The sequence below is a fragment of the Bremia lactucae genome, linkage group LG15 (genome assembly GCF_004359215.1).
Source record: "Bremia lactucae strain SF5 linkage group LG15, whole genome shotgun sequence".
Taxonomy (NCBI): domain Eukaryota; phylum Oomycota; class Peronosporomycetes; order Peronosporales; family Peronosporaceae; genus Bremia; species Bremia lactucae.
The window spans coordinates 1,734,607-1,755,763 of record NC_090624.1 but is presented as its reverse complement, the minus strand read 5'-3'; the positions used below and the strand labels follow the sequence as shown (position 1 = coordinate 1,755,763).

Here is a 21,157-nt window from a genome sequence, read left to right as displayed (position 1 = left end):
CCCCACGTGGACTGGCAATGTGCCGTACGGTGGTGTGGACCACTGCAAAGTCGAAGACCACCTTTCAATCAGTCTGCTTCATGCCGAAAATGGTCTGGAAATTCCAAATAAAGTTTGGCACCGTGATAATGTAGTGCATTGCCAGTTTTTCTTGCTCCTTGCCATTTGATCCAAAGCACGATGTCAAGTTTTTTAAGTTTGCTACTACTTGCTGCAATGTTCTTGATCCCTGTTGCCGGTCAATTCAGTCCATTCGCATTGGGTGGAAATAATCAATCCATGTCGTCATTAGGAACGCAGTCTTCGGACTCACAAACGACGTCGCTATTAAACAATGACGGATCGCTTCAAGACCTTACGTCAAGTTCGATGCTCTTTGACTTTGGTGGCGAAAGTGGCAGTGAAGACCCATTGAGCGACGAAGAAGAACCACCGAGCTCGATTCGTGACGAAAGTGACAGCTGGAGCAGTGGCTCGAGTAGCTCGAGTTTCGAGTACGGATGCGACTGTCGATCCGTTCGTCGAGTTTCGCTCATGGGGGCGTCCGATTACTGTCTCGATCCGAATGCATTATTAAGTAGCAAGTGTGGCAATATCGAGTTGGAAGAAAACGGGGCGTGTCCAATTACAGGAGCCCAACCCTGTTCGTTAAAAGGGCACGTCTTAACGAACGACTCGGTGTGTGCATTGGATCGCAAGGATGAGACTTTCAAGTGCGTGGCTAGTGAGAATGATTTGGAGATTCAAAAGAATGGCAAGAAGCGAAAGAATAGGAATCGTCGTCAAGAAAGAGACTCTTCCAGTGCAAGCCGTTTTCCACACCAATGGCTTGGTCTTGCCATGTGCGTGGGGGGTGGAGTCTTTGCAGGATTGTAGAACCAATATTTTTTAAAATTGAATGAAAAGTCTTGGCAGTTTTTTTTTAGTATAAAACCACAAGTGTATTGATTTAAATCAAAATAGCTTTTATATTCATGTAACTTTATGATTTTTCTGGCAGCAGAATAAAGTTTGTAAGACGCAACCATGGAATCGAAGTAAAGTAGTCTTGCGTCAATAACACCAATGGCACCATAATACATCCTTGCGCAATGACGAGCCCCAGTAGATTCTCGGCAGTCGTGTGAAAGTACGACGCCGTATAGAAGAGCAAATACGTCGCGATTCCACCGACGACGAGTAGCCAGAGACGCAAACAGGTTCGTTTGAGACTTGGGCCCGTACTTTCGACGTTTAGCGCGAACCACTCAAACATGGAAATGGACAAATAATGGCTTACGAGCAACACAATGTGGTCCGAGTGGTCAAAGCCAGCAGGACAGCGCTTGCTATGACGCTGAGCCGCATACCAGCACGCAGCTCTCGAATGGCCAGTAAATAGGTTCCAGAACTGTTGCTCCAATGCGCCAAGTCCTTGATAAAGCACCAATGTACGTAAAGCCATAATTCCGGCATAAAGCAATCCTCGACGGACGTAGACCCGGACGCGTGGCATTGTCACGCGGGGCCCAAGCATCATCGAGCCATAGTTAAAAACAAGACCTGATAACGGGATAGCCCACGCTCCCTATTGATTAAAACCATACATGACCTGTTTAATTCATATTTGGCACAAGAAAGCTTTGATTTCAATGTATTATACACTCACTTGTAGCGAGCTTAGGATGGGCATGAGGTCCATGCCTGTGTAACACGGGGCGTTTGCGTACCCCCCTGCCTCCTTGTTGCAGCAAATGGCCTCCGATCCTTGCGGCGCATCAACTGCGAGCCAATTCGAGTCACAACTGTGGCAAAAAGAACGAGTTTGTACAGCGCAGTATTAAGATAGCTTGATCGCTACAAGTGTTTTAATCACGTACTCGCCGTCCACGCGCACGAATTTGTGGGGATATCGATTGGACGTGTACAAAACCATCAGCAAAAGAAGCGCATTTATCACGCCAAACAATCCTCGTGCATCGATCTGATGTCGCATCAGCTGCGCCTTTTGCACCGCCACAAGCTTCTTCGATGTCATGGATTCACCTTAAAAAGATCGACTTGTCGAAAAAAAAAATAGCGCGTTTTAAACTCACCCGACCAATAATAAAACATCCCGTTAAGTGTCTTTTTGAAAACACAACCAAAATGCTTTCTTTCATTTTTCCAAAAAAGGTGATACAATCAAGCATGGACGAAGACATTCAAGCCGTGATCATTGACAATGGATCAGGCATGTGTAAAGCCGGATTTGCAGGTGACGACGCGCCACGGGCTGTCTTTCCGTCAATTGTTGGCAGACCAAAACACCTAGGAATTATGATTGGCATGAATCAAAAAGAGGCATACATTGGCGACGAAGCTCAAGCGAAACGAGGGGTCTTGACCTTGCGGTACCCGATTGAACACGGTATTGTAACGAATTGGGACGATATGGAAAAAATATGGAGTCATACGTTTTACAATGAATTGCGCGTGGCACCTGAAGAACATCCCGTGCTTTTAACGGAAGCCCCTTTAAACCCGAAAGCAAATCGAGAACGTATGACCCAAATTATTTTTGAAACCTTTAACGTGCCAGCCATGTATGTGAATATTCAAGCCGTATTGTCGTTGTATGCATCCGGACGAACCACGGGGTGTGTTTTGGATTCGGGTGATGGGGTTTCGCATACGGTGCCCATTTACGAAGGCTATGCGCTTCCTCACGCAATTATACGGTTAGATCTTGCCGGACGAGACGTGACGAATTATATGATGAAAATTCTCATGGAACGCGGGTATTCCTTCACAACGACGGCCGAGCGTGAAATTGTACGGGATATGAAAGAAAAATTGACATACGTAGCAATGGATTTTGACCACGAAATGAAAACCGCGATTCAATCGTCGACTTTTGAGAAATCGTACGAATTACCCGATGGCAATGTCATTGTAATTGGCAATGAACGGTTTCGAACGCCCGAAGTCCTTTTTGATCCGTCAAAAATTGGTCGTGAATGTCCAGGTATCCATGAGTGTGCGTTTCAAACCATCATGAAGTGTGATGTTGATATTCGTCGTGATTTATACAATAATGTCGTCTTGTCGGGAGGATCGACAATGTTTCCAGGCATTGCCGATCGTATGCTAAAGGAGATGACAAAGTTGGCGCCATCGGCCATGAAGGTGAAAGTTATTGCACCCCCGGAACGCAAGTATTCGGTTTGGATTGGCGGATCTATTTTGGCATCGTTGGCCACGTTTCAGCAAATGTGGATCTCCAAGTCGGAGTATGACGAGTCGGGGCCATCGATTGTGCATCGCAAGTGCTTTTAATGGTACATTGGTCGCTACTTTTTACGACAACATTTTGAGGCTTGAGTGCTTTGATGGTAAGTCGTTATATTTAGTAAGCTAGCAACAATCGCGTGAGTAGAGTTTCGAGAAAATTCAGGTAGTGCTCGCCCGAAAGAATTTTATTTATCAGAAATTTGTTGTTTTTTTATTGTAAATTTGACATACGTATTTACTTTAGCGATGTATGAACTTCGAAACGCTCTTGCGCTTTGACTTGGCTACAGAAGCACAAGACGCGTTTCTTTTTCATTTAAGTAACAATAGTTACGACTGCAGTGGAGTGCTACAATTCTTCAAGTGCTATTAAAAGTGCTTTTGAGGATACTATTGTTTCGAAGCGTTGACAGACTGGACCTGGGGAGTTGGTCTCATTGCCAATATAGAGCTTGGCAACGCTACACTGCACGATTCGGCGGTGGTAGTTTTAAATATGATTCGGTTAAAAGCTTTTCTTCTTTTCTACCATTAGAAATCGGAGCTGGTTGCAGAACAAACAAAGCTGGCACTTGCAAAGCAAACATGTTAGAATAACCTTAAAATATTGCGTAGGTAGAGCGTCTTAGAACATATTTAGCCTCATGTCTTTGTCAAAGTCGTGCGGCTGGGATCCTACGGCAATTATAGGCTGAAAAGGAATGATATACAGGCAAATTAGGAAGCTCGGAATGTAGCCATTATAAGACAAAAGTCCTCACAATTTATTGGCAGGTGTAAGACAGTACAATCGTGAGATGCAATTCAATATTAATCCGTATATTTAACTCTAACGCTAATAGTTACTGATATTACTTGCTGTCTTCGTCTTTTTTAACTAAGTGACAATTTTGTGGCGCATAACGTATAAATAAAAATATATCTCGGAGATCTCTAATAATCAAGACGCATGTAATTTACGCTTGGGAAAAAACACGTAAGAATTTTATGACAATTATAGTTAATAGAAAAACAGATTGAAAGTCAATTGTGTATTAAAGCTGTAGAGAAGCTTTGCGACCAAGAAAAATTGCCAAGTCAGTCCCGCTTGTCACTTCTGCGTGTTTGTCAGCTTGCTTGGGATGACATATTTTCCAAGGATCATATTTAATGATACCAGCAGAAGCCGCATGCCCCTTTCACCTATTTCCGCATTTAAAGTCGTCAATTTGATAAGATAACCATTGGGACGCGAGACGAAATTTTTAAAACTTTGATTTTATTCAACTTTTTCGTAATTCGAGACGATACTTTTCAAGAATTGAATTTTTCAAACCTTCTTCAACGGAAGTTACCAGCTCTTTGACACTTTCAAAGTTCTTCTTTTGCTTCATCCAGTACAAAATAAGCATTTTTTTCAATTGCTTGGCGAGCAAACCCTTTTCTGCTTTAATGGCTTCAGCTACAAATGTTAAATACATGTCCAAGTTTTCCGTTAAGGCCATCATAATCGTGTCAAACTTCGAAGCATTTTCACACGACTTTAAAAATTCAGTTAATGAATTGCAGAAATCAATAGAAAGCAATCGAAATCGCATATTCATCCGCGTCGTCGTAAATTGAGCTTTCACCCACGACAGATCTTTTAGCCACATAGCAAACTGGTCTCTCTGCAACTGGTGGACTCGCTCCTTTTTAATGTCCATCTTGCCAAGCTGTGCTAGTCCTTCAGCAACAATGGAATTGTCAAAGAATTTAATTAATAAAGCGACCGGGGTCGTATCCACGTCTCGACTTCTTTTTAGAGCGGCAACGTATTCTTCCAGCATCCAGAAGTCATCACTTAAGACAATATTTTCCACCGTCGAGCCAATCTGAAGATCTTTAATTACGTTAGCATGTGAAGTCGCCAAACCCTCAAACAACATTTTTAATAACGCCTTGCTGGAACGATCGCCATTTGATTGAGAATTTAATACACGTGCAAGTTTTTTCTTGCCACCCATTCCGTTTTCTAAAGTTGCGATGAAATTATCTTCCACCTTTTGCTTGGCGTTAAAATAACTCGTGTATCCTTTGAGAATTGTATAACTTGCCTCATTTATTCCATTCTTTTCAAGATCATACATCCTTACAACGATAGAAGGTGAATAGTGCCTCGTTTGAAACCACCACGAAAAAAGCTTTGCTCGCAGCAGTCTAATAAGCTTTTGCATATCCTTGGAAGCTGTTCCGAGCGCTTTGGCGACCGGAATTTCTCGATAGCAACCCACTAGAGCTTCAAGAATTGTCATGTGTGGATCTTGCACATTCTTCGCCTCAAGGTACCTTTGAAAGATCCAGAAATTCTTGCTTTGTAAAGCTTCGACGGGTTTCGTACCAAGTTTCAGCTGTCTAAAGAATTTGACTGGATCGTCATACTTGTTCACCAAGTCCGCAATGCCTTCGTTTTGCAATTCGATAGCCAACTTCCTAGAGCTCAAATGTTCTGCTGCGTCCGCTAAAATCGATAAATACATAATCGTTTCGTCCATTCCAGTCGTCACGGTTTCCATAAGGCTTAACGAATCACCCGATACTCTAGCACGTTTAATGTACTTCCACAAGGCCAGAAATCGTGGATTCTCAAGAAGAGCGGACTTTAAATTCAATAGATCATCAAATCCAGACACGACGTCACGAATTGCTTTGGAATATCGACCACCGCCAGGATTGCAAAGCTTATCCCACGTAGCAAATTGCTCAGATTGGAGTTTCGTGACGAAGTCTTGTAAGTCTACTCGTGTTCGTGATACCATCTCGAGCGCTTCAGCCACAGAAGCCTCTCCAAAGTGACTTGCCAAAGTCTTCAGCAAAGTCGTGGGTTTATATAGTAGCGTGATGTATTGCTCCAACACCGTCAAGTATTGGCTTTGTATGACGTCGCTTGCTGACTTGCCATAGTAAAGCAGCTTGAAGGCCTCAGATACAGTGACACGATGGAACTTTAAAGTTGCAAGCAGGTCATTTAAATTGGCTGTCGCCAAGTTCTTTGTGTCCGACTTACGCTGTGCATCTACCAATAGAATGATATACTTGTGGATCTTGTTCCCCTTGGAGGCATTTAGTATTGGATTGCGCTTGGTGTATACATGTCGGAAGTAATCGTGAAGGATAGTAAGGTCCTTTATACTAAGCATGGGTTTTGTATGTTGCAACTCGTGTTGCATATCCTCAAAAGACAAGCCACTTTTTTCCCACGAAGCAAAGAGGTCGTTGCGCAAAGACCGAGATCCCATTTTATGCTCTTGAACGAGTTGATTCAGCTCATCTACATAAATTGGTTCTGCCCAGAAATTATCGGCTTCAACCACTTTCGCGAGCAGTTTTTTAAGTTTGGATTGTGATGGCTGAAATATTTTTTTTAAGGGCGAAATCATGTTTTCCATTCTCTCATCCGCTTCGTTGCGCACTCGATTGTCTGCGCATGGAGCCGCTGGGGATTGAACATTGCTATGAGCATCTAAAGCATTGCGCAAATTCGACGCGGTAGCGGGAGGGACCAAGGCGCTATCGGCGCCTGCGACGATAAGAGCCGTCACGATCAATGGGACAAAGTTGATTCGCATGGTGTCGGAATGATGGTCAATGATTTTTTGTGGGGTCCACTAGTTTTTGACATTGGTATAATACATCCCGCAAGAAAAATAAAATAATTTGTGAAAAATAAATATTGGCTCTTCTGTATTTTACATACTCTTTTTTTTTCTTAACGATAAAAATAGTACAATTACGTTGTCCGATGGATCTTTGATATATTACATAATAAGGCTGTCATCCTTGCCAATGTACAACCTATGTAGCATTAAAAATGTAAAAAAAAATCGAGTTGGCTTAGTGAGCTAGTCGAGCTCTTGACTCGAGGGCCATTTGCTCCCAACTGGCGTAGTAAAGAGTTGTGCTACAAATTGTAAATGCAATGGTGATTCCTGTGCCAAAGCCAATCCAGAGTCCCTCAATCCCCAGCTCAAAATAAAACGCCAACAACGCACCAACGGGAAGTCCAATGACGTAAAACGCCAGTACATTAATCTTGGCAGCCTTTGCCTGCCACCCAGCTCCTTTAAAAATGCCTTGCGTCACGCAATTTAATGAATCAACAATCTCGTACGGAATCATCACAAGAAGGGCCGCAGACGCACGTTGAATCGCAACGGGGTCATTGATTACGATCGCTGGAATCTGTCGTCGAAATAGATACACCATTCCAGCAAAGAAACATGCCAAGCCAAAGACTGTCGTGAGGGTCGTATGGCCAATGACTCGCGCTTTCTTTGGATGATTTGCTCCAAGGCAATTGCCTACGCGAATATTACTGGCAATGGCGACACCCATAAACACCATGTAGATCGAAGACGCGACATTCATGAGGACTGCATGAGCACTTACAGCCACGACACCGTCTGGTAAGTTGCCTGCCATTACCGCCAATATTTCGTACGCCCACCATTCCATGGCCATCATGAGAAACGATGGACCTGCGAGGCGCAGGAACAACGGGACGAGGGCCCATGCTTGCTGTAGTTGCCATCCACGCCACCATTTCGTGTGATTGCCACTAACAAAAAAGTAGGGCACGAGACACAGGGGCAACACCACGTATCCAAGCGTCCTTGAGAGTGCTGCACCGTGAAATCCAAGGGATGTATAGTACGTTAGCACGTAGCCTCCAACGACATTCACAAACGTTCCGATTAAGGCAAAGAGCACCATGGGTCGCACGACATTTTGAGCTTGCAATAATTTCCGCAACATTTCATAAATTAATAAAAATGGGACCCCAAAGACCGTCACTCTGGAAAATTCACCGGCCAATTTAGCCACTTGAGTATCTTGTCCACATAATGTCAAGACCTTCTCGGCATGCCAATTAATGAGAAACATGGGAATGAGGCTCGCGCCTACGACGAGGAGTGCAGACTGCAAATAGAGTCCCAACTTGTTAATCTTTCCAGCTCCGTACGCTTGAGAGCACAAGGTATCGAGTGCGGACGTAAGTCCAAAGCCTACGCAAAGGGCTGACACATTTGTAAACATTGTCGAAAGCGTCGCGGCGGCCACATATAGTTTTGTGTCAGGAGACTCCAGATGGCCCACCAATACAATACACACGAGACCAGGTAGGTATTCCAGTGTGTAGGTTATGACGATCGGGTACGCCAGAGTTACTGTCTTCCAAAATTCATCAAGGGCCACGGGTTCAGGTTCCTGACCTTGTTCTTGAGTCAATTCGCGAGTCAAGAATTTGGTGTCGCTCTCCGTCTCATAGTCGTGCACTTTAATTACGTCAAGGGACGTTGCGTACGAAGGACTGACCGCTGGAAAGCTAGTCCCACGCCCAATAATGGCAGGTAGATACTCCAAGTCGACATCGCTATCGTTAGCAAGCAGCGACGTTTGCTCCGAAACGTTCGTCATGTAACCACTAGATGCTTTTGTTTGCACAGCCAAAATGTGTCTTCTTTAAGACTTTAGTCGCGCGAAACCCCCAACTAGTATTCGCAATGAAGGGGTATTAACTTTGTACTATCAACACTCCATTTATAAATCGAGTTTGCATTTTCGCCAAGAGCATTAAATTCGCCAGTGCTTTTATTTATCAAAACAGGTTGGTGTATTATTATTATGCAATCAAGTTACTTGTTTCAAGTCGATCTACGAACATTATCACCTCGAGGAAGTCGTCAATCGACTTCCTCTCTCCTCGTTCTCGAGTGTTGTCTCTACTTCACACCATGAAATCCTCGTCTTTTTAGAAACTTTAAACAAATGCGAAAAAAAAACAAAAATACAATCATGCACTTCCACGACACCATCGCATACCGAAGCACTCAAGCCTCAAGATAGCAATTGCTGTCGTAGTCTTTTTTTTTTTTTCTTTTCCATCACAGACACTCTACGCCCGTGAAGTTTAAAAGCACTTGCGGTGCACAATCGACGGTCCCGACTCGTCGTACTCGGCCTTGGAGATCCACATTTGCTGGAACGTCGACAGCGACGACAGAATCGAGCCACCAATCCAGACCGAATACTTGCGCTCCGGTGGCGCAACAACTTTAATCTTCATTGTCGATGGTGCCAACGCCGTGAGCTCTTTCGTCATACGCTCCCCCACGCCTGGATACATGGTCGTGCCACCCGAGAGTACAATGTTGCAATACAAGTCTTTACGAATATCAACGTCACACTTCATGATGGTCTGGAACGTGCAATCGTGAATCCCCGAAGCTTCTTTACCAATCAATGACGGCTGGAACAGCACCTCGGGGGTACGGAATCGTTCATTCCCAATAACAATCACATTTCCATCGGGCAATTCATAGCTCTTTTCAAGTCCCGACGACTCGGCTGCAGTCTTCATTTCTTGGTCAAAATCCAGCGCAATGTACGTGAGTTTCTCTTTAATATCACGCACAATTTCTCGCTCGGCAGTAGTCGTGAACGAGTACCCGCGTTCAGTCAAGATTTTCATCATATAATCCGTTAAGTCACGTCCTGCCAAGTCCAATCGCACAATTGCGTGGGGAAGCGCATAGCCTTCGTAGATTGGAACCGTGTGCGAGACGCCGTCACCCGAGTCGAGGACACAGCCCGTGGTCCGTCCTGACGCGTAGAGAGACAGCACGGCCTGGATGTTCACGTACATGGCGGGAACGTTGAACGTTTCAAACATAATTTGCGTCATGCGTTCGCGATTGGCCTTGGGGTTCAATGGCGCCTCCGTGAGGAGCACAGGGTGCTCTTCCGGCGCGACACGAAGCTCGTTGTAAAACGTGTGGTGCCAAATCTTCTCCATGTCGTCCCAATTCGTCACAATACCGTGCTCAATCGGGTATTTCAGCGTAAGTACGCCACGCTTCGATTGGGCTTCGTCGCCTACGTACGCGTCCTTCTGGTCCATGCCGACCATAATGCCCAAGTGTTTTGGGCGCCCAACAATTGAAGGAAACACGGCGCGTGGGGCGTCGTCTCCGGCGAAACCGGCTTTGCACATGCCAGAACCATTGTCAACGACCAAGGCTTGTACGTCTTCGTCAGCCATTGGAGCGAAGAGAGGGAGGAGAGAGAGGGTCTTTAAGGGCTGAGGCCAACGGGAAGAATTGGGAAATGAAGTCGTTATGGAGCCACGCCACGTGGAGGGGCGAAGAATTTGTCATCCCTCCTGGATTTGCTTGATTTAAGTCTAACGGTGGACGTCAACACGCCTGATCGTGACGCTAGATGGCACTTTATAGAAAATTTAAGTCGAAAATCGTACTTGTTGTGTCCATGTCAATTTGACGCTGGCCGTTCGAGATGACAACGAGACGAACGCAAAAAAAAAAAAAGAGAAAATAAGACCGTTTTCAATGCATGTTTTGGCGCAAATATATGTTGATACAACGACAGTGTGCCGTCGTCGTGGTGCACATTTTAACGGATCGATGCGTTGTGGCGGCCACGTGTCGCTCCACAGCGTGGACGGCCTCTCACCCAAGAGACACAATTGAAAGATTTCGTCGACGCAATCAAAATTGTGTCTTAAAACCCCGCCTTCATGATACATAAGACAAAGCTCTTTTGCGATATGTATGCGACAGTGTCGGCGAATGGATTTTGTCGTGCAAACGCAGGATACGAAAGATTCCAGAAGTGAGAGAAGCGTCCCACAGCTGCGTTTTCTAATGATTTCATCGAATAATAGGAAGCTTATGCGGTCGAACCCATCTGACAGCTGGCTCATAATCGCTTGTTGAAAGAGATAAAAAACAACTGTAAGATCGTATCGAGCTACGTAGTTCAATAGAGCGAGTGTGATAGGCTTCATAATTTATCAGACATGCCTAATAGATGGTGGTGGAGGCTCAGAAAAGGCCTGAACCCCACATTGTTTCATTCGCCTTTAAAAAACTTGACAACGAGGACACAGCGCCAAACGACGCAGCGACAATTTGAACGATGCGGATCGACTACATTTCGTTACTCGTGATTGCTACTGTCGTAACAAACGCCAACAGTGCGAGCCTACGCCGCAGTCCGATTGACACAAGGAAGCACAGTTACGACAATACGCACGACTTTTCTACCCAAGAGACTGATGTATGGCACAAAGAGGACGAGAGGATGCTTAATCTTTTAAAAAGTTATATTAAAAGTCCCGTCGAAGCAGCAAGCTTAACAAAACCGTTGCTATTGTCGTCCAAGCGGATTTATGAACCAAACAGCTTTGATGGTCTAGCAGAAGTCAACAATTTGGCCCGATATATCGATGCACTTCAATTAAAAGACAGGCAAACGAATGACTTTGTAGATGCCAAACTCAACTTTCTTGTCTATTATTTCGGCTATAGTGCCGTGGCAAGAGAATTAATGAAAGTCGAGCAATCGCTTGGGGCTGACTATATTTGGAAGTTGCTTTTCCGAAACAAAGAGAGCTTACCCGGCAACAGCAAAGAATATCTTGATGTTGTCGACTTTGGTATTTTGTACCAATTCATCAAAGTTGCTCAACGACACGACGAGATGAAGGAGTTACCACAGCTCGTGAAACGATATTTTGTGGTCAAACAGAAGCAGATGTCCCCAAAACACTCGGGATATGATTTTTCGGCCGATGTTGAAGTAAACGCATTCAAATTGATGTTTACCGATGTGCCCACTTCCAGTGTGATCACTGCTATGCGAAACAAATATGTCGAGCTGGAGTTCCCTGACGAAAATTCCGTCTTACGGATGTTGGCCAAGATTTATAGCACGTTTCATAATGAAGACAAACAGCAGATGCTTGACTACTTCTTCCTCTCCTACTTATTCGTGCACAATAATGAAAACAGCAGAAACTTTATCCGTAAAATTCGCTCGGATCTTAAGTCAGTCTCTGCAAAAACTGACATAATGCCTTAAAATATTATTTGCCAATTTTCCTTCCGAATTCAATTTGAAATTAGCGTTAATATTGCAAAGTGTCAGGAATGAGGGTAAAATACGACTGAATTAAAATTTAGTTTTATTAACCGATACTTTTGGTATACTCCTTAAGGTATCGCCTATCCTAAATCTAACTCTTACTAAGTATCATCTCTCCTAATTGCGCAAACCTTTTTACTTGTTTTTATTATGGCGCATATGTAAAATTGAAATTAAGAAAATAAATGGTTTAAAGATAAATCGAAATGAGTGGTCAAGATTTCAGCGAGGTGATTGGTCCTTACATCCTCCCCGATTTGATCTCTCGTTGACGCTGATTGAAATCGGCGACGAGATCCTTCCAGTGGGAGACATGGCGAATATGTTTCTCGTTTTCCAGCTGGCTTCTTCTTAGTTTCGCCATGCCAGTATGGTTGAAGATTAAATTGGCTTTTCTTCAAAAGACTTCCAATACCGAATGCTTGCTGGCAAGTGGTGTCAATGGACTTCATAAAAGAGCTTCCTGAGTCCAATGGATTTGATGCCATCCTAACTGTTGTCGATAAGTTTTCCAAACGAACGAAGTACGCAGCAGTGCACGTTAAGGACAATGAATGTACAACAGCGATAGTATTTTCCGATGCTGGCGTTCGACACCATGGTCTTCCAGAAGTTATCATCAGTGACCGAGCTAGCAAGTTCACGTCCATGTTTTGATAGTCTTTGATGACGATCATCGGTGTTCGTCTAAGTATGACAACCGCTCATTGGGCTCAAGCCGATGGACAGACCGAGCGCCAGAACCTTGAGGTAGAGGACGCACTCAGATGCATGGTATCTTACCATGGCACTGACCGGATCGAACACTTGGGAAGCATAGAGTACGCACACTCTACACTGGTAAGTGCATCCACTGGATACTCTCCCTTTGAAATAGATACGGGGAGAAAGGAACGCTCTACATGGCAAAAAGCACTGGGCTGGAAAAGTCAACCAAAAAAGATTGACCTATACGCAAAAGAGTTTATCGAAAACGAGCAAAAATCATCGGTCAGGCTCGCAGAAATCTTTTAAAAAACCCAAGTTTCGCAAAAGCAATATAACGATCAAAAGAACCAAATAAATCAAGTTGAATTCAAGGTTGGAGATCTAGTTATGCTTGATACTCGCAGAATATCGTTAAACACGCTGCGAAAGATATGGGCACACCAAGAGCTAAGTTTGCGGCAAGAAAGGTGGAACCATTCGAAATTATCAAAATGATTAATTCTAATGTGGCAAGGCTTTAGCTATCACAAAGTATGAATAGGATTAATCCAACCTTTAATGTCGATGTTCTATCAAAGTATGAATCGACACCGGAAAAGGTTTCGAAGTCGTCCGATACCGAAAGCATCAAAATTCGTGGATAATGGCACAGCGGATCATCTTCAAGATATTGAACTTGGCATAAGTAATCCGTTTTTTGTTGATTATCATGTTTCTAACGTGCGCAGGTTTTACAAGTTTTGATATATTCCTTGACGTCTTTCTGCAACGATTTCCAGTAATACCACGGAGCAACTCGCAAGTATGTTCTGCGATTGCCCGGATGAGTAGCTATTACCGAATCATGATATTTCAATTTCGTTCGCAAACGGTTGTTGCTGGGCACGCAAAGGCGTGTAAGCTTATTTGATGTGCACAAAAACAACAATTATTCTTGCTGTCAAACAATGAACTTGTTTAGGAGCTTCTCCATACTTCTTTGAACTCGGCATCTCTGGCGTAGCCTTGTTGAAGTAGCTTACGAACTTCTGGTGACAACTCAGCATACGACGCTGTCATTAAGGTGGCAACTTGCAGAGCCTCAGCCTCCTCCCGGGGCAGAGTTGGCACCGAGGGTGAGCAAAGTAAACGTGTACCTCGTTGTTGGCAACTACAATCGCACTTTTTGAAAATGGATATTGTCAACGACAGTATCATCAGGCCAGCGCGAACTGCGAAGTTTAAAGCACCAGTAATGTGGTGTATAGTAAACGTATATTTTGAGCGATGGTGGTCAAGTATTGAGCCAACTTCGGCGAGACTTTCGGATGATGAAGAAGCTAAGAGCAGGCGCTATTGTCCGTGAAAATCTCAAACTGATGGCCATAAGCCATTTGTCTAACCCAACTTTGATTGCAAATAGCTCATTTTCATGAGCAGGTCAATTAATCTTGTGGACTTCAAGCTTCTTTGAATAAAACGCTACTGGATGGTCATGTCCATTGAGAAATTGCGATAAAACACCTCCCATGTACGACCTTGATGCATCCGTTGTGAGAACAAACGGGCGTGAAAAGTTGGGCAAAGTCAGCACAGGTGCGGCTTGTAAAGCAGACTTCAGCCTTACGAAGGAATCCTCTTGTTCTGCATTCCAGACCCAAGGAAAATCTTTCTTAACGAGATGGCTCAACGGCAGAACTATGTGCGCAAACTGATGAATAAAGCGGCGATAATAACCAGCAAGACCAAGGAAACTTTGTAATTCCTTCCCAGAGGAAGGTGGTGGCCACTTAGCGATTGCTTCCGTCTTCGTATTACCAACGGATAATGCTTTGCCAGAAACAGTGTGCCCCAAAAAGCTGATCTCGTGACGCGCAAACTTGCACTTGCCGATGTGAGCGAATGGAGTTTCCTTGCGTAATACGTCGAACACGATGGTAAGATGGCCAAGATGTTCGTCACAAGAGACGAAAAATATGCATATCATGTTACAAGCGCAGGAACCAGCAAAATAGTCGCGGCAACGGATATCGTCGCGATCGTGCAAATGTCAACTATTTCGTGAATGAGTCAGTCGAAGAAGAAACCATCGCGACTGTGTCAAAAGAAGCTATCACCACGCTAAGTGAAGCTGACTTTGCTTCCTTCACGGGAAAAGATTTGATCGTCAAAAAGGGTCATCGTGACGATCGTGCTGTTAATATAATGCTCGATTCTGGCGCAACATGCAAAGTCGTGAAGCCGGGGGTTGCTGCAACGCGTCACATCTGAAGTGGCAATTTAAGTCACTCGTTTCGACGGCACTATTGCCACCAAAAAGAAGGTAAAAGGAGTCGCAAATATCTAGTTTGATGGTAATCAATTTTCTGACGTTCCGGTCATTGAGTGGCCAATGAGCAATTCCCATGATGTCATTCTGGGTAAGCCTTGGTTTACTTTGCACGAGCCAATCATAAATTGGCGTACTCATCAAGTTTCGTTCATAGGTGGTGACATGCCACAGGATGAGGTTTTTGAACCGGTCATTATTTCCTTTGCCGCCTTTTCAAGGAAATTGAAGACATCACAATACGAAGAAGTCCATCGTGTCAAAATTCATCAAGAGTCGGAATTTACAAAACCTCGGGAATAACGGTTTAAGGCTTTACCTAATTCCTCTAAAGATTTATTTCCGGAAAAGTTTCCGACTTCATTGCCTCCTCATCGGTCGGTGAGTTTGAAATCAATGTGCAACCCGGTGCGCAACCGAGAAAGAGTCCGCCGTTTCGACTTTCACAAGTTGAACAAAAGGCTTTACAGAAGTTCGTCGATGAGAACCTTTCACGCGGTTGGGTCGAGCTTTTAGACTCGCCTTGGGTATCAAACATCTTTGGCATTCCTAAAAAGGACCCAACAACCAGTAGGAGCGTATCTCGTTCGGAATGGATTCGATCCGGAAACGCGAACATTTTGCTCGTTTGGGTGATTGACTTTCGTTACGTCAACTCAAAGTCAGTCGTCCTAAAACACCTTTACCGCGAATCGATAAATTATTCGATAAGATGCAAGGTATGAGCTATTTCACAGTCATTGACTTAGCTCAAGGGTATTATCAGATGTATATCCATCCGGATAGCAAAAAGTACACTGCGTTTCGTGCATTAAATGAGACATATCAGTGGTGCGTTGCTCCGATGGGCCTTGCTGGAGTGCCTGGCATTTGGTTGCGCTTGATGCGTAATCTTTTTGATTAGTTCCCATTCGTTGTGGTATATTTGGACTGCTGAATCGTGTCCCCCAGTTTTTTGCAGTATGCACACTTTGGTTTATTTGGACGTCGGTTATGGACCCGAGAAGACCTATGAAATCGCCGAGCATTGTCAATTTCCATCGGCTCTGGCTCATTGTTTATTTCTCTGGCCACATTTGGTGGACCAGGACGAGGGGTGGTAGCGGTGTGGTGATTGTAACCAACCAAATGTGTGCGTTCAAAGTCGAGCGCCACAGTAATATCCTCCGACAGTGTGCTTTCCCGTCGGTATTATTGCGTTCTTGGTTTTAACCCTCATTAAAAAAGATAATTTGGTCTATTTCAGTCATGTCCTCAACTTGCAAATTAATGTGTCGAAGTTTCACAATATAGTCCATTAAGCCTTTGCAATTGGCTTGTCTCAGCCGATGCAGGTCGTCTCGAAGACGTTGTTGTAGATCCGGAGGAACGAATTCCTTTTCCACTGCTAGAAAAAACTCGTCGACTGAGTGAATTTCTGATTGATGCAGCAAGAACCATTGTGCTGTGCTGGTCCTCGCAATAAACTTCTTAATACGGAAGTACTTGGGGAGTCATTGCGTCCTCTTTCCACTTCGTACCGGCGCAATGAAATATTGCTGTACTTGCGTAATAAAGTCGAACCGATTCTTCGCTTTTTCCGCTATACGTCGGTATTCTTAGCCCGTCCACCTTAAGCCCACCTTCTTTTGGGAATTAGCCAATGGTTGGATTAACTCTTATTGTTGCTGTAGCATATGCATCATTTGCTGCATTAGCTCGGCGTTTGAGGGTTGGCCCATAATGAAAGAAGGATGTGTTCGAAAGACTAAAAGACTTAGTTGTTTAGTTTATGTATGTCTCTTAAGTTAAACCGAAGATCCTTCAAGATGGTGCGCTCGGCTTCGTTCAAAGGCGCGTCTTCTTCGTGTAGCGGAGCTGATAAGGTGGACCCTTGCTTGGGCAGGCAGGCTTTCTCCTTGGTGAGTTGCTTTGCTAAGATCTTTGAAATGCGCCGGGTCTTTTGTAAAGACGCAAGCAGATCGTTCGCAGTCTTTGCAGACTTCTCACCGTGCTCAATGAGGAAAGCCTTACTGCAGTCGAATGGAATCTAAGTATTAGCCTTTCTCTTCTCGCTCATAGAACTCAACGACTTACTTTAGCCCTTAGGCGGCATGCGTAAGAGATTCAACCTTATCCCAGATGGATTAACTGTTTTACCAAGTTAAGCCGGATCCAACCTCACACAGACTAAGCGACTATATCTGCCAGGCAGACGCTTAGATGTACAGTGGATACTGAAAGCGACACAGTCAAAATTGCTACGCAGCGCTTCCAAAGGAATGGAGCAGTTGACTACGAGCGAAATTCCCACGCTACAAGCAGTACGTTACTGGATGTGAGCGGAATCTCTCACGCTACAAGCAGTACCGGGCAATCCAACGCAGTGCAGTCCAACGAAGCGCGAACGGCGAAGAAGCGAGCGGACGGCGAAGAAGCGGGCGGAAGACCAACAAATGCTATCACTTGTCAGGAATGAGGGTAATTTTACGACTAAATTAAAATTTAGGTTTACTAACCGATACTTTTGGTATTCTCATTAAGGTATCGCCTATCCTAAATCTAATTCTTACTAAGAATCATCTCTCCCAATTGCGCAAACCTTGTTTTTATTATGGCGCATATGTAAAATTGAATTAAAGAAAATGAACGGTTTAAAAGATAAATCGGAATGAGTGGTCAAGGGCTCAGCGAGTTGACTGGTCCTTACACAAAACTCAAAGAATCGCTCATATCGTCTTATTACATAGCTTAAACTATGTGTAATGTAACGGGGCACTGCCGACTTGTACTGCTTTAGTACAAGTCCACTTTGCACTGCCTCAGTGCAGTGGTGCCTCACGTCACTTCACGTACACTAGTACGTGCAGAGCAATACTCTCTTTAAAAAACTTGCTTTAAAGAGGGCTAATTAAAAAGTGTATAAATAATATTAAGTTCTTCTTGTGTATCTAGTTAAACCTAACTTAATTACAAGCTAAAACAAACATGTACTAAAAGTCTTATTTGTCTTTCTCTTTGCGCGCGTTCAGCGCTGACTGGACCGCGGAGAAAGTAGATATAATGGTCTATATCTACCAATGGATAAGCTTTTAGAATATTACCATGTAAAGTAATATTCTCCAAATATTCTCTACCTTTTAGATAATACATTAATTTGCAACCTTTAAGGGTTAATTTCAGGTAACGATTTAATACGTTACATCACCCCTCCCTAAAACGACAATCACTCTGACTGTCATTGGGAAGAGTGGTCACATAATATCACTTTATTAAAACGATGTTGATTGATCAGAACCATCATTTTTAATTATATCGCATGGTTAACAAGTCCATGTGGTATGCGAATATTGCAGAGACTTCGGCCGCGGTTCATGCAGCCGCGGGCGACGCACTATTGCCTCTTACGGCAGACATTCCGTCTGCCGTAGTGTCATCTTCTCCCGCAACTCTAAATGTTGCGGGCGCACGTGGTGATGCACCACGTGAATGCGAAATCTCTTTGGAGGTCGACTACGAATGCGAGTCGGACGAAATTGCCGACTCGGGAGAACAGAACAGTCGTATGATCATCGTCAGCCGGCTGACTATGAGTCTTAGAATGAGGAGGCTCATCCGAGTAGACGTGCTGGTAGCATTCGCTACAGCATCTTCGGTGCTGACGATGATCATGAGGATGATTCCTCTTCACCAGTACTGCCTCCAGCGCCGTCACACGCACATATTTCTGTGCGTGGTGATGACGATGGCGTAAGCCATCGTAATAAAAGTTCTTGTGGTTCCCCTTCTTCAGTGGGTACCACTCAGGGAAACGAAGACACTAAAATGTCTTGTCTTGCCTGAGAAAAAGCCGTGGCTTTTGCCCGAATAGCTAATTAATAGCTTGTCTGGAGAGACTACTCCTCACAATAAATATCCCTTATTTATTGCGACAAAGCTACATCGCCTTTATCCCAGCGCGAATAATATTTGCGCTGAGGAAGATTTTTATCGCGATGCTTTTCTTAAGCATCGATGGTATAGTGGCAACAACAAGCGAGATAAAATCTCGTGATGCAAGCCTGGAACGCGTTTATTTGCAATGTCAAAAAAACAGACGCGAAGCCTGGCTACAAAGACTTAACGCGATTTGCGTTAAGTTAGAGAAGCGAACTCCAACCGGTGTAAGCTTTAAATTGCATCGGTTGTCTCGTGAGACACGACTTCCATGTTCGCGCGTGGTGATCTCTGTCCGTGTTGTGTTGACATCACGAAGCGAATAAAAGGGGATGACTATTCCCTTTCTTCGCCCTGGAGAAGGGCTCGCATCTCTTCGAGATGCGCGATGCGATTGACGCTTTGTATTCGATTTACAAGCGCCAGGGGCGCGTGTTTTCCGATGGACCTTCCGATCAATCGGATGGGTCTCGTCATACTGACGGACGGGGCCCTCTACGTGAACGACCAGCTGGGAACGAGGCTCCCAGCGTCATATGAAGGTGGAAAACTGCGCCAGCGAACAAGATAACTCGTTCGCTGCCCCTTCACATCACGGTGGTTTTGGATACGTTCCACAAGGAAACGTTGACCACCGTGGGAATCCACCAATGGTTGTGGCAGAGGAGGGAAAATTAGATCCGACGCATGGGTCGGATCTAGAGTCGAAGATCGACAAACTCGATCGCTTCCCCCATGATTTGGAGGAAGAGCTGGATCACGAGCGCGGTAAGCGTCGCTTGTTGAAGCAGACTGTGCAGGCTCACTATATCGAACGGTTGGAAGGCCGTTCGAAGAGTGCGTAGTCCATGTTGGATTACGAACGGAAATAGCACGATCTTCGTGATGATCTGTCTTCCGCTCATCGCGGTTCCCCCTTAAACTAGAGGATCCCTCTTATTGGGTGGGTATACGTGGATGGCGTAAGCCATTCATGAAGAACGCTGTATGCTAAGTAGACGCATGCACCGAGTTATTGATGGCGAATTCGACCATCGATAAAAACCCGCTCCAATTTGGATACGATTGGACGTAACCTCAAAGAATCTCTTCGAGGACGCAATTTACGCGTTCCATCGGACCATCTGTCTCTGGATGATCAGAAGTTGACAAAGTCAGTCGTGTTCCGAGAGATCGGAACATGGGTTACACATCTGTTGAATGTTGCAGGGGCGTTACTAAGCCCCTGAGGCATCACTAGCCATTCCTCCCACTGGGGGTGCTCACTGCTGTGTACGGGATGTCACGCTCACGCATAAGAATTTGATAGAATCCATCCATCAGATCCATAGACGAAAAGATCGTTCTCTTAGACATACCATCTATGATTACGTCTTTTCTAGGTATCGGCGTTTGAGCCGGTACTGTTGCAGCATTCAGTTTGTTGAATGCGTGCACTATCTGCCACCCTTCTGTGGCGTTTCGCACACAGAAGGTCGAAGAGATATGTGGGGAGGTTGACTCCCTTACATGGCCCGCTTTTACTCGATCGGCAAAGAATTTATCGATCGCAAGTACTTGTTCACGAGGCAGTGGCCACTGCTTCATGACACAGTACTTCGAGCCCGGTTTGAGCTCGATCTCATGTCGAGTGCCTTTATCCTTAGGCAACTCGCATGGAACTGCTTCAGGGAATACATCCCTGAATTCTATTAAATCCTCGTATAGAGGATTTCCCTTGAGTGACTCCCAAGATTGAGTACTGTATCTTTCAATCCGAGTCTTCACATCGAGGACACTTTCGTCCATCGATGAGCTGCTGAGAACCCGTTCGTTCTCTGCAAAAATTACCGCTGACCGAATGTCGGTTACGTAATCGTCCTCTGTGACGAGTACGCAGATCTGCTTGATTTTCCCACAATGCAGATCTCTCAAGAACCGCTTAGGTTCTAGGGTTGGTAATTGAGTTATCTCCGAAGTTAACTTCGGAGGCGCATACAGATCAAGAGTAGAAGCGCCTACTCTCGATCC

General features: G+C 44.6%; 7 protein-coding genes across 7 annotated transcripts; 3 read left to right on the top strand and 4 right to left on the bottom strand.

Moving 5' to 3' along the window:
- Positions 1 to 180: 180 nt before the first annotated feature.
- On the top strand, positions 181 to 876 carry CCR75_002360 (uncharacterized protein; the record flags this gene model as incomplete). The annotated part of the gene is made up of 1 exon (XM_067960457.1): positions 181 to 876. The coding sequence occupies one exon, from the start codon at positions 181 to 183 to the stop codon at positions 874 to 876; it is 696 nt and encodes a 231-aa protein (XP_067819331.1).
- Positions 877 to 942: 66 nt separating this feature from the next.
- On the bottom strand, positions 943 to 2,071 carry CCR75_002359 (uncharacterized protein). Its single transcript, XM_067960456.1, has 3 exons — positions 1,860 to 2,071; positions 1,649 to 1,784; positions 943 to 1,567 (listed from the first exon to the last, which is right to left on the bottom strand). Exons 1-3 carry the CDS (start codon positions 2,015 to 2,017, stop codon positions 983 to 985), a joined length of 879 nt encoding a protein of 292 aa, XP_067819263.1. The 5' UTR covers positions 2,018 to 2,071; the 3' UTR covers positions 943 to 982.
- A 98-nt stretch (positions 2,072 to 2,169) lies between these two features.
- CCR75_002358 (uncharacterized protein) lies at positions 2,170 to 3,625 on the top strand (the record flags this gene model as incomplete). The annotated part of the gene is made up of 2 exons (XM_067960455.1): positions 2,170 to 3,276; positions 3,497 to 3,625. The coding sequence occupies 2 exons, from the start codon at positions 2,170 to 2,172 to the stop codon at positions 3,623 to 3,625; spliced, it is 1,236 nt and encodes a 411-aa protein (XP_067819264.1).
- An 889-nt stretch (positions 3,626 to 4,514) lies between these two features.
- CCR75_002357 (uncharacterized protein) lies at positions 4,515 to 6,839 on the bottom strand (the record flags this gene model as incomplete). The annotated part of the gene is made up of 1 exon (XM_067960454.1): positions 4,515 to 6,839. The coding sequence occupies one exon, from the start codon at positions 6,837 to 6,839 to the stop codon at positions 4,515 to 4,517; it is 2,325 nt and encodes a 774-aa protein (XP_067819257.1).
- A 265-nt stretch (positions 6,840 to 7,104) lies between these two features.
- CCR75_002356 (uncharacterized protein) lies at positions 7,105 to 8,688 on the bottom strand (the record flags this gene model as incomplete). The annotated part of the gene is made up of 1 exon (XM_067960453.1): positions 7,105 to 8,688. The coding sequence occupies one exon, from the start codon at positions 8,686 to 8,688 to the stop codon at positions 7,105 to 7,107; it is 1,584 nt and encodes a 527-aa protein (XP_067819258.1).
- Positions 8,689 to 9,181: 493 nt separating this feature from the next.
- Positions 9,182 to 10,312, bottom strand: CCR75_002355 (uncharacterized protein; the record flags this gene model as incomplete). Its single annotated transcript, XM_067960452.1, has 1 exon — positions 9,182 to 10,312. The coding sequence occupies one exon, from the start codon at positions 10,310 to 10,312 to the stop codon at positions 9,182 to 9,184; it is 1,131 nt and encodes a 376-aa protein (XP_067819255.1).
- Positions 10,313 to 11,208: 896 nt separating this feature from the next.
- Positions 11,209 to 12,153, top strand: CCR75_002354 (uncharacterized protein; the record flags this gene model as incomplete). The annotated part of the gene is made up of 1 exon (XM_067960451.1): positions 11,209 to 12,153. The coding sequence occupies one exon, from the start codon at positions 11,209 to 11,211 to the stop codon at positions 12,151 to 12,153; it is 945 nt and encodes a 314-aa protein (XP_067819256.1).
- Between the last annotated feature and the right edge of the window lie 9,004 nt (positions 12,154 to 21,157).